Genomic DNA, 17,857 nt, shown 5'->3' with positions numbered 1-17,857 from the left:
ATACAGTTTATGAATGGCAGTGACATGAAATAAATACAAAGCATTGAGATTTCATTCACATTTTTATAAATATGTTATGTCAATAATAATTTATTTCATAAATTTGAGAACGCAAACCATGAGTAAACAACGTCCTTCAATAGACTGTTTAAACTATTCAACAAAAATAACGGATGAAATTGGTGATGGTCGTTGTATATTCAACACTCCTTAATGTCCACTTTACACAAGCTTCTTTTAACACAAAAGTACGGCAATATAATGCTACTGCAAATCCGTGCGTTGTATGTTAATATTTAATAGTATAGAATACATATACTAAAAACCTAAAGTTTGTAAAAAAAAAAAAAACCACCTTTCATGCAATTCCTGATTTGTACCAGATATATACATGACAATATGTAATATTTTTCTCTTGCAATAGAATCTTAGAATTCAGCTTTATGAAACAAAGCAGAATACTTGGCACAGCTTAAATTATAGACTGCACACAAAATCTTACAATAACGGTAATTTCTCCGTTGACAATGCCACTCTCTTAAAATGTTTTATCTTTCTGTGATCACAAATTCGAACTTACAAATACTTATGTTGTGATATGTTGGCCACCCTTAAAGTACCTTACATATACTACTTTTTACAATTTAATTTATGTGATAATTTTCAACAAAAATTCCAGAATTATCTGCCTTATGTGTGTTTCGGTGGACAGAAATGGCTTTAGAACTAAACTCTTGAAAAATTAATTTGTTGGTTCTCAGGCCCGTCTACATTTGATTTAACATTTCTAATTTTTATCAGTTTATCAATGTTTAAAGTAAAATGCCTTAAGTGCGCTTGTAAATTCTAAAAAGAAAAATTTCGCATTGATGACCACATTAAAAATAATTAAGTCAGGTGGTGGTTCAGACTAGATTCCAATAAATTGCAAATGACCGTTCAATTTAGTAACGACACATTTTGTTCGGTTATGATCGCGACGACAATGATTTTAGTTTAGATATGAAGGTCATTGTTTAACTTCAAATACAGAAGGAGAGTTTTTGCAGTTTGTATTATTCTAAATATCCAATGATATTTTAACACAGGGCTCTCTCAAACCTCGTATAAACATGAAGCTGTGATGCTTTCAGAAGAACATGTCAATTTTATAATTCCATTTAGTTGAGCTAATAAATCTAAAACAGATACATTGATTGCCATGTAACCTTTATTTAATTGAAAACATCACCTTTCTTGGAGTATGATAAGAAATGCACCTTTAAAAAAAAAGAAAATCCAGCATGCCATTTTTATGAAAAAAGAACCGCCCGACCGCATCTGTTTTTGAAAATATTGGCCTGTGAACCAAGTAATTAATTTTTCATTGCCGAACATACATTTTTTTGCGGGGGACATTTGATCAATAGTGAAACAACTTTTCATGCTATTTTTATCTATAACCACACAAAATGATGATTGATAAACACAACAATGATATTACAATGAACCTACTGCATTTTACTTGTTACCTGTTGATTCTTCAGAGTTCTTTTGTTTTATGATTGTCGGAGAAGAGGGAGCTTCTTCAGAGTGCTCTGATGAATCGGATTCATTCATATCTGCAGGATCATAAGCATCAGAATTAACTGAATATAAATAGAAACTTTATTAAATAGCTTTTATCACAGATTTCTCGAATTTATAACATTTATAACAAAAAAGAAGTAAGTGGAGATGACATGATAATTTTATGTCATATTTTAACAAGAATATTTTTAACTACTTTTATTAATGTTTTAACATTCTCTTGCATGATGTAAAAGAAATCAAAAAGTGGAGAAGATAAAAGCACTTTTCTTTTTCTGAATACAGATCTGGAAAGGAATCGGGTTCTATTAGATTTAATGACTTCATGACTATAAAAAACAATTACAAAGACATCTACTAATAACAATCTAACAATCTAACCACTCTTACTTGTTTCAGTTGTATTTTCATCTTCATGCCTCAACGTTGGGGAACGTTTTGTTGTATCTTTCACCTCATTCATCAAAAATGGTTGTTGTTCTAAATTTTCCGCATTCCTCACTGTCTCACTCAATTCTTGACTTTTTACAGGATAAACTATCATTTGAAAGATAAAACATAAGGTAATCAGAGGTTACAAAGCTCACCGAGAAAAGGCATCAACTTTATGAAACAAAGGTGTATATATAATTCACCGAACTATCAAGGAGTAGCGTTCCTACTTTGTAACGCATACTCCTTATCCCTCCAAAACGGATAAGGATTCTTATGATTTGCGAATTAATGTTTCTTTTTTCAATATTTTTTTTTCTTGACATGCTATTGTTTCTTGAATGAACCTGCCCCCCCCTCCCCCACCCAACCCTATGCTACGAGCCAGTTTTGTGAATTCTTTTCTGAAAAATCAGAATCTGTGGTAATTTATCACAAACTGTATGTAAAACCTGTATATAAAACCTTCAATAGTCCTTGGTTACTCTTGCTGATTGAATCAGTTTTTGTTACAAATTTCTTGGAGTATGATAAGAAATGCACCTTTTAAAAAAAAGAAAATCTAGCATGCCATTTTTATGAAAAAAGAACCGCCCGACCGCATCTGTTTTTGAAAATATTGGCCTGTGAACCAAGTAATTAATTTTTCATTGCCGAACATACATTTTTTTGCAGGGGGTTGGGGGGGGGATACTTGAACATGTACCATTTGATCAATAGTGAAACAACTTTTCATGCTATTTTTATCTATAACCACACAAAATGATGATTGATAAACACAACAATGATATTACAATGAACCTACTGCATTTTACTTGTTACCTGTTGATACTTCAGAGTTCTTTTGTTTTATGATTGTCGGAGAAGAGGGAGCTTCTTCAGAGTGCTCTGATGAATCGGATTCATTCATATCTGCAGGATCATAAGCATCAGAATTAACTGAATATAAATAGAAACTTTATTAAATAGTTTTTATCACAGATTTCTCGAATTTATAACATTTATAACAAAAAAGAAGTAAGTGGAGATGACATGATAATTTTATGTCATATTTTAACAAGGATATTTTTAAATACTTTTGTTAATGTTTTAACATTTTCTTGCATGATGTAAAAGAAATCAAAAAGTGGAGAAGATAAAAGCACTTTTCTTTTTCTGAATACAGATCTGGAAAGGAATCAGGTTCTATTAGATTTAATGACTTCATGACTATAAAAAACAATTACAAAGACATCTACTAATAACAATCTAACCACTCTTTCTTGTTTCAGTTATATTTTCATCTTCATGCCTCAACGTTGTGAAACGTTTTGATGTATCTTTCACCTCATTCATCAAAAATGGTTGTTGTTCTAAATTTTCCGCATTCCTCACTGTCTCACTCAATTCTTGACTTTCTACAGGATAAACTATCATTTGAAAGATAAAACATAAGGTAATCAGAGGTTACAAAGCTCACCGAGAAAAGGCATCAACTTTATGAAACAAAGGTGTATATATAATTCACCGAACTATCAAGGAGTAGCGTTCCTACTTTTTAACGCATACTCCTTACCCCTCCAAAACGGATAAGGATTCTTATGATTTGCGAATTAATGTTTCTTTTTTCAATAATTTTTTTTCTTGACATGCTATTGTTTCTTGAATGAACCTGCCCCCCCCCCCCTCTGCCACCCAACCTCCCCAAACTTTCAAAGACTATGCTACGAGCCAGTTTTGTGAATTCTTTTCTGAAAAATCAGAATCTGTGGTAATTTATCACAAACTGTATGTAAAACCTGTATATAAAACCTTCAATAGTCCTTGGTTACTCTTGCTGATTGAATCAGTTTTTGTTACAAACCTATACAACAAAGTGCTATTCTGAACTTGAAAGATGTGCTTCACACTGTTTTGAAAGATGATTTGACGTTGTATATAACTATTTATCATTTTCATGTGCATTTAATATTTTTAATTTAATGCCGCGATGGTAAAATTTTGGCTATTTTAATCTCTGTCTAATTTTCTTCATTTTGTGATCACACGCATCATCAATTAAAAAATATCTGGCAACGTTTCATTACTTTAACTTTGTTTCATAAGAAACTCTTGGAATTGACTATATTGACTTGATAAAAACAACGAGTGATCGGAAATGCTGATAAGAATCTTCAATTGTTGGTGAAATAATCATGCTCATAGGAAAAAGATAATTACTACATCAATTATACACGAAAATTTGATTTCATTTAACAATTATTTTTTTTTTTTTGGGGGGGGGGGTAAAATATAGATTCTTTTCATATACTCAATAACTATTACTGCATGGAATAGCATCTCTTCAAAGATAACTATTTTAGCTCATTTCTAGCTGATAACTGTATGGACAACGTACAAAATCATTTTACCTATTTTGCACAGTAGATTATCCATATACCCACGGATGAATAAAATCGCAGCAATAGACAGGAAGACAGCAATGCCAGTAAAAAGAAAGAAAATCCTTAAATAAAAAAACACTACTGAGTTTCGAGCTACGGAATCACAGTTTGTGATTTTCTACCAATCAAGTCATAAGAATTAGGATCAAAACGAGACCACACGGTTTTTTAGTACCCTGAGTTCGGGAGAGGTAACATGTTGTAAATATATATATAATATCAAAATCTTTTCCATGAATTTAAGTGAATGATAGACAACTTGCCTCAAGACTTCTTGTCCCCAAGACAACTCGCCATCAGTCGAGGGCAACCCTCATCAAGTCAAGATAACTCGCTCAGAATTTTTGATAACATGTTTTATATTTATTTAACTTTGGCAAATGCTGTTACTTCTGTGATATTGTGAAAATCACAGCATAAATTATGCATTAAGTTTTTTGATTGTGAAATACTACTTAAACATCTAAAACCTATTTAATATAAACATTGGAATGATGTTTCGTTTTATCAAGAAGCACTAAAAGGTGTTTACAGTTTAGTTCGTTATTCATAGTTCTTTTCAGATAATTATGTTATTGAAATTGGTTTACTTGTACATTCGTTTACAACTTCATTATGGGGTTTTTTCTTTAATTTTAGCATCTTGACTGATAAACACTATGTTTCTTATCTTCATTGCCTTTAGTGATTTAAGATCTTAATTGCATTTTTTATTTCATTTATCATCATTATCACAAGAAAAGCAAAACGCTATCATTTGATCGTTGAAGGCAAACCTGTATTGGTTTTACAACATAACAAGTGTAAGGTATTTTAAAATTTTAAATAATTTCCTCTATATGCTCTATTAGTAAAAAAAACTGTATTAGGAACAATACTTTATAAATAATAGAAAACAGATTGGTCAATCATTATACAAACACTGCATTTGCCGATTACAAAGTGAATTTAAGTTTTAAAAAATAATGAATGAATTAAAGTTGTGATCGAAAGCTTTGTTAATGAAAAGAGTTTTAAGAAAAACATTAAAAAAAGCCAAAAACTGAATATACCAAATCATAGATAAATATCTAAAATAAAATATTGGGGTGAGTTTTCTTCAATGGAGGTTAGTGGTCTTTGATTAAGGGCAGGTTGTCTTCGGTTGTATGAGGGGCGGTGAGTCTTGATGGCAAATTATCTTGACTCTAATTAATTTTACATGTAGCAGTTTAAAGCTGAATAAAATGACTTATTCACTTTGAAAGAGTTACTATTTTTTTTTTAGAAATTTTGCTTTAAATTTGATTCAATTTTTTATCAAATATTTTCCATAATAATTAATGTAATGATAAATAAAAATTATTTTATCCAGCAAAAAAGTGTCGAAATCTAAACCAAAAATGTGTTTATATCTATATTGATATAAATACTTAATGTAAATTTAACTCATAATGAAAATTATCACTTACAATCCTATACATTAGGAGTTTTCTTCTATAACTTCTGTAAACAATGTTTAAGTACTACTAAAACCATGAATTTCATATGATGTCGTGTACATGAATAATTACAAATTGGACAATCCCGTCATGAGACTAATATTGGGTAAATACATAAACAATGTCCGCTAAATCTGTATAATAAACTTTGCGGACACGAAAAAATTTTTAGTTCATTGATAATTGTTTTCACGCATAAGCAAAGAAATTTACCAGGCTTTTGAAGTTACAGATGATTTTGCAATATCTCCATTTGATGTAACATTGTTTGAGGTAACTAGAGTTGTACTGAAATAAAAATAAACAATTTTCAATATCGATTTCAACAGGCAAATTTGCACCTGAATAATTTCTGAATCTTTAAAAAGTAAACCTCAACAATATCATAATTAAGTTTTCAAATGTGTATTTACATACAATGACTCAATGACGTATTTTGAATAGATGTGCAATGGCATATAGTCAATGCAATAATGTCAATTCATACACCTATTTATGCTTTCATTAAAACATATGACATTCAACAAACCATTCAAACTACCTAACATTCAGTCTAATTCTATTGAGATATATTTCAGAAGAACAATGTTCTAAAAACTGAACATTTGCCAAAACTTCATTATACATTGATTTCCTTGACCATTTGTGACACAATAAGTTTAAAGGTCATATGAAACGATATCCTGACCATATTGAGATATATACGGGAATGAGTTCATAAGTGCCTATTTAATAAGACTGACATTGTTTTTTGAATATTTTATGCAAAATGTGAGCGCCACAGTCGATCAAAATCACTTAATCGGGAAAAGGAACATTGACCTACGCGGCTTACCTCCCTTGCTTATGACGTCAGTAAGACCCAATGGCCTTATAAAGCTATGTTGTGAATACAAATATCCATGTCATTTTGCAGCATTTAAAAAAAAAAAAAACTATTTTAAATAAAAACTTGTATAATTATACAATAATCAACCACGGCAGTATTTTTTTTCTCAAGAAATGAAATCGTGTGCGTTTATATTTGATAGCGTGTACATATTCAGTTTACAGACGTCGCGGAGAATGAATGATTTTCTTCATAGATCTTCATGCAAGTACAATATAAATTTAATATATGCATGTATATATGTTTTATTTCAATCTTTTTAATGAAATTGTCAAATTAAGAAATAACTGATCGTTTGTTCGAATTCCCATTTGCACGTTCATGCAATTTATTGATTTTTTTCTAAACAACTTATAGGCCTCGTGGTGCCTCATTTGCTTCACCATTATACTGTTAATTTTGATTTCAAATTCACAAATATGTTATCATTTAATTATTTTAAGTCTAAGAGAAATTTCTTGAAATGTTTTGATTTTGAAACGTGTACTTGTATTTGCCGCGGTGTATTGATTTTACAACGTGTATGTGCGGTGTTTACTCACAGATCGCTTCTATCTCACTTTTTTCCGCAATTTTTTCTTTCGTTCCTTTATTATTATTGATGCTTGTTCTTAATAAAATCTGTTGATTATCTTCACATTCGTTCACAACTATTTTTATCAAACAACCGATTTATTTTACCGATAAATTTCGAAATCCTTGAATGCCATATTTCCGCGATCTAATTTAACAAAATGTTAATACACGTGTTCACAAAGTATTTTTTATATATCAATAAGTCAGAAATTTATATTAGTTTAAAATAAAATTTAAGAATAATTTTGCGGTATTTTACAACAGCTTTTAAATACAAGCTATGTACGCAATGCCTCAAACATTTTCATTGGCCTGCCTTATACTTTGTTATGTGACAAAATAAATCAAATGAATTAAAATGCTTTAATTCCCTTTAAATGTAGCTCAATCATTATACGTATCGAAGAAGAAAAAGATGTTTCTATTTCAAAAGGATCAGGATAATTCATTAATCCGCTGTTAATGTTTGGAGCATTTCTTCCGTTAAATTTTCAATGCAGCACGGGATCTTCATCATGATTTTATTCTGGTGAGAAGCTGATATTATATTTATTCATCAACGAAACTAAGTCATCTGTACTACAAAATCAAATGATCTCATTTGAAAAGAAAGACACGTTCATATATACAAACATTACTATAATCAAATCGATAAACCACTGTAAAATTACATTAATTTTGATGCATTGTTTACATCGGCGGGTCTGTGTGACGTCATAAATCTACAAAATCAAGAACGATAAGCGGGGAAGAAATTTTTCAGGTGCTGAGTTTTTACGGTTATTTCTCAGTAAGGCAAAGGGAAAAAATCTTACTTCACGTATTTTAACATTTGTTTATACCAAGCTTTATCTTTATAAAAGAAAATCATAATGTTAAAAATCGTTTCATATGACCTTTAATTTCTGAACGACGTCATTCATTAACGTCAGTAGTTAATATTAAAGTCTTCCGTTTCCAACTGAAGACCTTATAGTGATTGTTAGGTTTTTTAAGGTGTTCCGTTTCGAACGTAAGATCTTACAGTGATTGTAGTGTTTTTTCTCTCCTTCTTTCTTTCTTTCTTCTTATTTTTTTCTCTTTTTTGACGGCAGGATTTTTCAAAGATGGCTGAATAGATTTCCCTGAAATTTTCAGGGATGATAGAAAATAATCATATCTCGAGGCGTTTTTTTTTTCATTTTTTCAAAACTCATTTCCGGTCCTCCGTTTCCTGTCCTGCGACGAAAAGCTCGTGGCATCGAGATCTCAGAAATGATTAAGACTTGAACATCCAAATTTTGTGGGATGATAGACTTATTGTTGTAGATGTGTTTAAACTATTTTGTTTTGTTCGTCACAACCAGTCGTCACCGGCAGCTCTTCCAAAATTATTTCATTTACGTATTTTATTTATTTTACATAGAATAACTATGATAGTATAAATTCTTACATGTATAATCTATGCAATGTTAAATTAACAAAAACAATCTACTTCCGGTAAGATATCTCAATTATCTCAGGTAGCTTTTATAAAACAAATTTTGTTCCCACGAGATCTCAACAACTATTGGTGATAAAGACACGAAACTTTCATGGATGATAGACATTTGAATGAAGATGTGTTTAACTGGTTTCATTTTGTCCACTGCACTGCAACTGATAAACTGAGAGGACAGTTTGCTGGATAATGTGAATTTAACAATTTATTACAGTTCACATTCAGTAAAAGATCTTTTACCTTGTAGACGTAGATAAAGATGTACTACTGTCTCTTTTCGCATAACATGCAGTAACTGAAAGAGAAAATGAACAAAAATAATTCATTTAATTTCGTATCAAATCATTTGATGGCATGCAAATTTGTTTTATGACTGGTATACCAATCGTCTCTTCTTTGGTTGTCAGGTATTTTTTTCGAAATATTGATTTTAAGAATTTCACATAATATACTGTGGAATCATTTAAATTCGTGGGGGCCAATTTTCGTGGATTGTGAATTCTTTGTTCATTCGAGGGGATGTAATTTCGTGGATGCCTCGGTTATTGTTTCTGTAACAAAGATAACTCTTTCTAAAATTGTTTTCGTTGAGGATCTAAATTCGTGGGTGAGGGCTACCCACGAATACCATGAAAATTGATCTACCACGAATTCTAATGATTCCACAGTATGTATTTGCTCATGAAATGTTATTCTTACAAGTTAAGTTCAGATTAAAGTTTTACACAGGTATTATTTCAGCAATTTTAGTTCAGATTTAGGTATAGCACACGTATCTGCACATTTAGATCAGTCAATAGAATTAAACAGGTATCATTCCTTAAGAGTCACTAAGATATAAATTAAGTTATATTGAGATACATAATCTGCTAATCAATGAACGTTTGGTTATCATAATTTAGGCAAATAATTTCAAGAAAAATAGACATACTCAATCTAAAATCATTGTGTTTCAAGGTTAGACTTAAAGCTCACCAACTTTGTTGCAGTGAGCTAATCATTTATTCATTCATGAAATGTATCGAATCAATCAGTATTACTTTGAAACTCATTATTGCCATCTTTTAAATAACATCAATTTTTTAATGTCCTTTTCGTTTATTCTAAGTTTCTTCTAAAATAATTATCTAATAGATATAAATTAAATACCAACCCTATTCGTACAATATAGATGGTAATTAAATTAATTGCGTCTATTAATAAATACGTTTTATTTTAGTTTTATACTCCAAAAAAATTGATTAACTATTGCATTTAATTTTTAGATTTTTAAAGTTTCTACTCATTGAAACAATTTTCCTTCAAAAGATTTAACGCATTATGGAATATAAAAAAACAATATTTTTGAGATTGTGAATAATTTCAAAAATGACAAAACAATTCGTGCGTTATAAATTTCAGTTGTATTAACATATTTTAAGGAAGCTATCTTGAGGCCTTTATTGCGGCGACATTTCAATATTTTCGCCCTCTTCAAAAATTAGTTTGATAAATTTCAATTCCTCAGTAAAAAGATGTTTCTCTTGAATCTTAATAATTTCCTTAATCTTATTTATTTTTAATGTATAAGTTATATGCAGAATGTTTGTTTTAGCGGGTTCAGTAACATCCTCGTTTACCCACCATGTGTCGAACTTACCCCGTTATCAAAACTATATTCCATACGATTTTTTTCATTGTTCTTAATAAAATAAATGATATTTACAATTTTGCATGATAATTCATGTATTTATCATTTAAAATATTTATAAACCTTGTTTCTGATTGCATTTTTTCACGATTTTCACAATATAAGTAAAGACATTTTGCAAATAAACAACAAACTGCCTGCACCAGAGTAACTGCTTACACTTTTTTTTATTTCAATACATGTAAGATGATGTCCGTAAGCCATAATTAATTTTAACTGATAAGTAATTAATGTGAATTTGATTTTAAAAACCTACTTTCATTTTCGATAAACAAGCTCGTAATAGCAAAATTGAGAGTTAGGTGGCGGACACGCTTTAGCGGATCGAGGTCAGGGGTAGTTTGTATCAAAATATATACTTGCATTGAAATTCAATCCAGATGCTACAAAAAGAATTAAGGCAACGCATATGCATATATAGACAATTTCAGTTTAAATTGTCATCCCTTCCCGTTCTTTAAACTCACGATGCTGTTGCATTTTAATTTCATTCAGTTTTAAAGTATAGTCTAAGAAAGCAAAGTAAGAAAAAAAATCGGACACAGAAAATACAATAATGATTTTAAAAAAAAATAACCTGGTTTAATATATTAAGCAGTGTATTATATTAATGTGTAAAGTGTAAATTCCCACGCTTGTGAGAGTTTTCATCTAGTAAGAGTAATAAAGACATGCATCTTAACTAATGCAATTATTAAATTAGTAAATAAACGGTATTTTTATGGTATCAAATACAAACTTTCTTGACAATAAAGAAATAAATCTTGTTGGAATAAAAGAAATGAAAATCAAATATTCTTGTGTTAAACATTTAAACCCATTTGCTTTGGGTTTTTTTCTTTGTTTTATTTTGTTTTGTTTTGGGGGGTTTTTTTTCAATCTAACGGTTTTTGATTAGAAGATTTTATTTAATTCCAATGCCAAACAATTTTCAAGGATTTTTAATTGATATCCCCTTGAAAAAGGGCCTGACTCTTTGTTTTGAATAGCTTGAATCCATTTACCTAAGGACGTTTTGTATCGAGTTTGGTTAACAAAGACTCAGTAGTTCTGCAGATGAAATAAAAATGTAACAAGTTTACAACAACGAAGAAGACAGACAACGGACAAATTTTGATAAAAAAAAAAGGTCAACTAGAGTCTCTTGCTTAGGAGAGCTATAATATTAATTTACCCGGATTAATATATCAATATTTAAAATCAAAAGACACATCTTGCTAATTCAATTTTTTCAAAATATGTATTTGCATGCAGGATAACAAGAAAAAAATCTCCAGAGTAAAGGTTCTCTTATCGAACCCGTATCCTATTCCATAGTATGACTTTTCCATATACCGGTTTTTGCAACAAAAGAAAATCATTCAAAAAAATAAAGCTCATAATGCTTTTTAAGTATTTTGAAATGTTATGCTAGTAGATTTTTTAAGTAAGTCATGCTCGATACGCAAAGCAGTTTTCAGTGGTTTATAGTTTAGCTATGGAACAAGTGTTACAATTGAAATCAACAATATTTTTCCAAACAAAAAATAAGTACATTAAAACTTAAATGAAGTACATTACAAGAGGCCCAAGGGCCACATCGCTCACCTGAGCAAAATTGCCTTAACTCTGATCAAATTAGCATTACAAAATCAAAATCAAAATATCTTGACATTTAAGTACACTAGATCTTTCTAAAAAAATCTACCGATTTTTATCCACATGATTTTTTGGTAAATATCAAGCCCCTTTTGTTGTTGTACCAGTAAGAAGATTTTTCACTATTTCTATATAACCCCCCTCCGCTTTATGGCCCTCCTTTTTTACCCGGGAATCATTGTTTGATCAAATTTTATTCTGCACGACGTGCTTTTACACAATTTACTGCTTTTTGGACTGAAAACTTTCCAAGAATACTTTTAAAGATTTTCTCTATATATTCCTATGTAAAAATTCATCCACCATTGTGGCCCCGCCCTACCCCCGGGGACAATGATTTAAACAAACTAGAATCTACACGATCTGAGGATGCTTCCACTCCAATTTGAGTTTTTCTGGCCTAATAATTTTTAAAAAGCAGATCTTTAAAGATTATGTATATGATGTATATCTCCTTATGTTAAAATTCATCTTTTATTGTGGCCCGTCCTACCCCCAGGGACCATGATTGAAAAAACTTGAATCTACACTATCTGAGGATACTTCCACTCCAATTTGAGCTTTTCTGTTCTAATACTTTTTGAGAAGATTTTGAAAGATTTTCTCTATATATGTAAAACTTGATCCCCCTATTGTGGCCCCATCCTACACCCGGGGACCATGATTTCATCAAACTTGAATTTACACTACCTTTTTTTTAAAAGATTTCCTTTTTATATTCCTGTGCAAGTCTTAACAACAACCCCCCCCCCGCCCCCAATGGGACCCTGCACTACCCCTGGGGAATATGATTTGGACAAACTAGTATCTACAATGTCTGATGATGCTTCTACACAAGTTTGAGCTTTTCTGGCCTAATTGTTTTCGAGAAGAAGATTTTTAAAAATGTTAAAAATATATATTCCTGTGTAAAACTTGATCCCCTAATTGTGGCCTCACCCCAACCCCGGGGACCATGATTTGAACAAACATGAATCTTCACTATCTAAGGATGCATCCACTACAATTTTAGCTTTTCTGGTTGAATAAACTGAAATCTACATTACCTGAGAATGCCTACATACAAGTTTAAGCTTTTCCGGCCAAAACGTTTTTGAGAAGAAGATTTTTATAGATTTTCTCTGTACATTCTAATCTAAAAATCCACCCCACTCCCCCATTATGGCCCCACCCTACCCACGGGGACCATGATTTGAACAAACTTAAATCAACACTACCCGAGGATACTTCCTTACAAGTTACAGCTTTTCTGGCCTAACAGTTTTTCAAAAGCCGATTTTTGAAAAATGACAATAAATTTTCAATAATTCTGAATTATCTCCCCTTTAAAGAGGGTGTTGCCCTTCATTTGAATAAATTTGAATCTCCTTCATCAAGTGATGCTCTGTGCCAAGTTTGGTTGAAATCTATCCAGTGGTTCTGGAGAAGATGAAAATGTGAAAAGTTTACAACAACGCCAACTACAACGCCAACGACGACAGACAACGGAGAAATTCTGATCAGATTAGCTCTCTTGAGCTCTCAGCTCAGGTGAGTTAAAACGTTTCAAATCTGAACGAGAGGATCAGCAATTTACTTACATTGGATATTTTTGTTGGACTCGAACTGACGATTGCGTTCAGAACAAGTCAGACTGATTCCTGGGTTGCACTGCCTTTCATCAACATTGCCATTTCCATATGTGTTGAAATATGCACATTTCCCTTTAGTGAAAAATAATTATGATTATACATTACCTTATTGGACAGACATGCATTAAAATCGATTTTTTCATTGTTTTCAAATACTTTGGTATTTAATCCGGTACAACATAAACTATTATTTATAGATATTCATCTATTTGTGAACATATAAAAACAAAACATTTGGTAGTTACATCAAAACATTAAAATGTTTTATTTAAGTTCAATGTCAATGCCGGGTTATCTATGCAGAGAAATAAAAACGTATCTTGTGATATTCGATGTTTTATTCACAGCAAAACCTATCTTGCTGAAGATTAAAAGAAACTTTTCTACTGTTGAAAGTCATAGAAACACTGTACGTCAATTTCAATTTCTTTTGTCTTATATCATTTTCTAGAAGTATTTCTTTTGTATTAATTATGGGGTTTTTTTTTAAAACAATCATCGTTAAATATCACTGAGCTACAGGAATTTGCTTTGGAGATAACCTATTCCCCTTTAGTATGGAACATGAACTGTGTTGATGTTTTATATATACCGCGGTAATCAGAAGATTCTGAGAGAGAGAGAGAGAGAGAGAGAGAGAGAGAGAGAGAGAGAGAGAGAGAGAGATAGTACTTCAGCCTGCTTCTAGACGTGCATGCGAATATTAGTATAAATATTACAATAGGGCTGATTAAGCCTTTTAGTATAGGTTTCGTCAGATGACCCCTAGTTCATATTGAGCTTGAGACATAAACTTGTTAGAAATTCTTAGGCCAGCAGCTTTAGTTAGGCCAGTTTCCTGGGGAAAAAGATCCTAGACTAATAAGGTCGGTAGCCTTAATCAGTACTTAGGAATTTTAAAGGGGTAGTGATTTTGATAAAGGTAACGTTGAATCCCTGTTGAATTGACGTTTAATTCAAGTGTAACAATTTCAGTAAACATTTTGTAGATAATTTCATAATCTTGGGTGTAACAGGATATGTGTCTACAGATGAACTTTATAACCGCTCGTCTGGACACACGTTAAACATGTTACCGTTTCATTAATTCACAATTCACTTCTAGTTCACTTTTCAAAAACATCAAACTCAAAGTTTTAAATTTACATAGATATAGTAGAAGGTCACATGGAAGTGAATATGAATTGTTATATAACCTTTAAAATGTAGAGTTTCAACATTTCATAGAACGTGAAGTTATTCAACGACCAATCCTAACCTTAAGAGGGGATATAGCACACTTAATATACGATTTGGCCTCAAATATAGCCTTTTGCAAACATCAGGCATTTTCAGTATTATACAATATTTAGTTTAAATATATTCTTTTAAAAACGCAAATAACACAATCATCATGCTCTAAGAGTCTTAATTATCTTACACGACATCATTTAAATATTCAGGATTTGTAAGGGGTATATAGGAAAGTAGTTAGTATACAATAAAGAATTGGATATTTGACTATTTGAACCATAATAACCAAAAACATCAGATTAAAATTATTCTAAAGGTATTGTAGTACACGTTTACATTGAATTAGTTTGGGTTTAACGTGGTCTTCGTACTGAAAAATAGACAAATACCGGTATTTCAATTAGTGTCTTTTCTAATACAATAATGTATATAGCCATATATATTGAAAATGCATCTGCTGAAAATGTTAGGTGCGTTGCCTATTGGTAACGCGGAGGTCTTTTTAATTTTGTGGTCGCTGGATCGAATCCACTTAGTAGAATTCTTTTTCACTTAAATTGAAACATGAACAGAATAGAGATTTTAAGTTACACGTATCTAATCTTCTGGTTTTTTTTAAAAATTATCTTGTTTAATTTAGTCTGAGTATGAGCACACCCAATATATATATACAGATCTCTTCATTAACACTGTAGATGTACTCTATTTACACTTAGATCCATTGCACTTTGCTTGAACTTATCACAGTTCAGAATATCAACTACTGTTATACACAGAGTTTCCCGAACTTATGACAAATCAGTTGTTACAGACACCATTATAAAATCAGTACAATGTATCCAGGTTTCAAAAACCATATTGCGACAGCTTTTTACCTGAAGCTATTTTTAGTAACAAGTACTTTCCGTCCAAACACATGTGTGGGCGAAATAATTGGAAAAGGCGCTATACCTCTTAACATAAAATTGCCTGACGTGTTTTCATGCGATAATCCAGATTTTTTTCCCAAAATGGGGTGGGAATGGGAGTCTTATTATACTGAATTTTCGAGGCATAATATCGGTAATTTGACTTTGACAAATTAAAAATTTTCGGGGGGGGGGGTCCACTCTAATACGGGGATGTAAAAATTATCATACTGTTGAAAAACATTACGTTGTGTTTTTATAGACAAATGGCAATGAATAGGATTAACTGTGCTAAAAGAAAAAAAAGAACTACACAATGATTAGAAACGTGGTCGCTCGCGGATCGTACCTCCAGGTATCCACTTCCACTCCCTACAGACCTCAAACTCCTGGGTATAACTCTCATCAAGGAGACAGTGATAATCATGGAGACTACAGATCAGTCGGTACTGTTGGTTTGATGGTTTAGCCAACTCCAGACAAGTTGTGTTTACAACAGGCCTTGACTGTGTCTGGACATTTTGAATGACAACACATAATATGAACACTTCAACCAAATATCCATTCGTCATTTGTGTAAATTTTCTGCAAAATATACGTTAGCATGATATAAATAAAATGTACACATTCATAACACGACAAGTTGCATATTGCAAGTACATGTATTTGTTTGACCACTTTTGGTTTGGGAAAACGTTGTTTTGGTTTTTAAGCAAAAAGAAAGACTTACCACGACAATTGTTTCATAATTCAACAAAGTAAATTAAACTGCGCTTTCTTGTTAATCTTATTTTCCGTCATCAATTATCAACATAAGCCATTTCAACTTTCGTTTCAGAAAGTGGAAATGCCATTTGTTTCGCTGTACTTTCATTTTGAAAGAGGTGTGGTCACGATTTGTTTACGTTCTTTTTTTTATTTGAACAGTATAAGGTATACATGTAATAATTATAGATAATAATTATAGCTTTCATGTAGAAAATTCTAAGGCAAATGAAACGTTTACCAGTGTATACAACTGATCATTATGTGTGTAAATTTAAAAAATACAATTGCAAATGCTTCGTTTACTTAAAACAAAGTTGTGACATCCGTACTCTGTTTATAATTTATGTCAGCTGACTGTAAAATGGAACAATTAAATAAAGGGGAAAAACCCTGACCATGCCATATTGAATCAGGAAGAAAATTATGAATACTTTGAAAAAAGTTAAAACATTTAATCTTTCTTTCATGTTAAGACGGAATACGTGTACCACCTACCTATACTTCATCCTTCTTACATCATTTTACCAAGCTGTTGTCCTAAGACAACACTTATATAGCTTCCTTTGAGAAAGGAAAACAAGACACGGTCCTTGATGGCCACCTGATTATAATAGCCCTACCTTAGTATACCTGTTTGACATACCTACTGAGAGGCCCGACAGAAATCTCCCGGGTATTTAGAATGAAGCAAAAAAAAAATAAAAAACCAAAAATTAAAAACTAATCGAACTGAATGCATGGTACCAAGTGACTCCAACAGAGACGCCCGAGTCCTCTAGCTGATATTCAATATCCGCCAGTGTGAAAAATTTCTATCAACATCGGACTTCACACAGATCGTTTGGCGTGTTTCTAAGTTTAAAGTGTACTGTGAAGACAATTCTGTTTCACTTCATTTATCATAGGCGTCGGAACCGGGGGGGGGGGCAGACTAAGCCCCCCCCCCCTTTTTTTTGCAAAGTTATACCTAACTATTAGAAACATAGCGCATGATAGAGGGTTTAGCCCCCCCCCCCCCAACTTTTTCTCGCAGGAAAGATTATTGTTCCGAAATTTACCTTGAAAGATTGAGAAGTTGGATTCAGAAGCACCCCCCCCCCCCCCACGGATTAGGAATTTCATGATTTAGGGGGAAAAAA

At 31.7% G+C, this 17,857-nt stretch overlaps 1 protein-coding gene across 1 annotated transcript in view; it reads right to left on the bottom strand.

Moving 5' to 3' along the window:
• LOC105321429 (serine-rich adhesin for platelets) overlaps positions 1–17,375 on the bottom strand; it is a 71,159-nt gene extending 53,784 nt beyond the window's left edge. Inside the window, exons 1-10 of the mRNA XM_066080079.1 lie at positions 17,214–17,375; positions 16,300–16,535; positions 13,759–13,881; positions 9,091–9,145; positions 6,119–6,193; positions 4,392–4,486; positions 3,255–3,410; positions 2,824–2,940; positions 1,960–2,106; positions 1,512–1,628 (exon numbers count right to left, since the gene is read on the bottom strand). Coding sequence (XP_065936151.1) covers positions 1,512–1,628; positions 1,960–2,106; positions 2,824–2,940; positions 3,255–3,410; positions 4,392–4,486; positions 6,119–6,193; positions 9,091–9,145; positions 13,759–13,881; positions 16,300–16,535; positions 17,214–17,224 — 1,132 coding nt within the window. The 5' untranslated portion in view covers positions 17,225–17,375. The remainder of the gene's footprint in view (positions 1–1,511; positions 1,629–1,959; positions 2,107–2,823; positions 2,941–3,254; positions 3,411–4,391; positions 4,487–6,118; positions 6,194–9,090; positions 9,146–13,758; positions 13,882–16,299; positions 16,536–17,213) is intronic.
• Between the last annotated feature and the right edge of the window lie 482 nt (positions 17,376–17,857).

Source organism: Magallana gigas, chromosome 3, assembly GCF_963853765.1.
Source record: "Magallana gigas chromosome 3, xbMagGiga1.1, whole genome shotgun sequence".
NCBI classification, from domain to species: Eukaryota; Metazoa; Mollusca; class Bivalvia; order Ostreida; family Ostreidae; genus Magallana; species Magallana gigas.
Note: the sequence above shows the minus strand (reverse complement) of the source record. Positions and strands in the feature narration are given on the sequence as shown.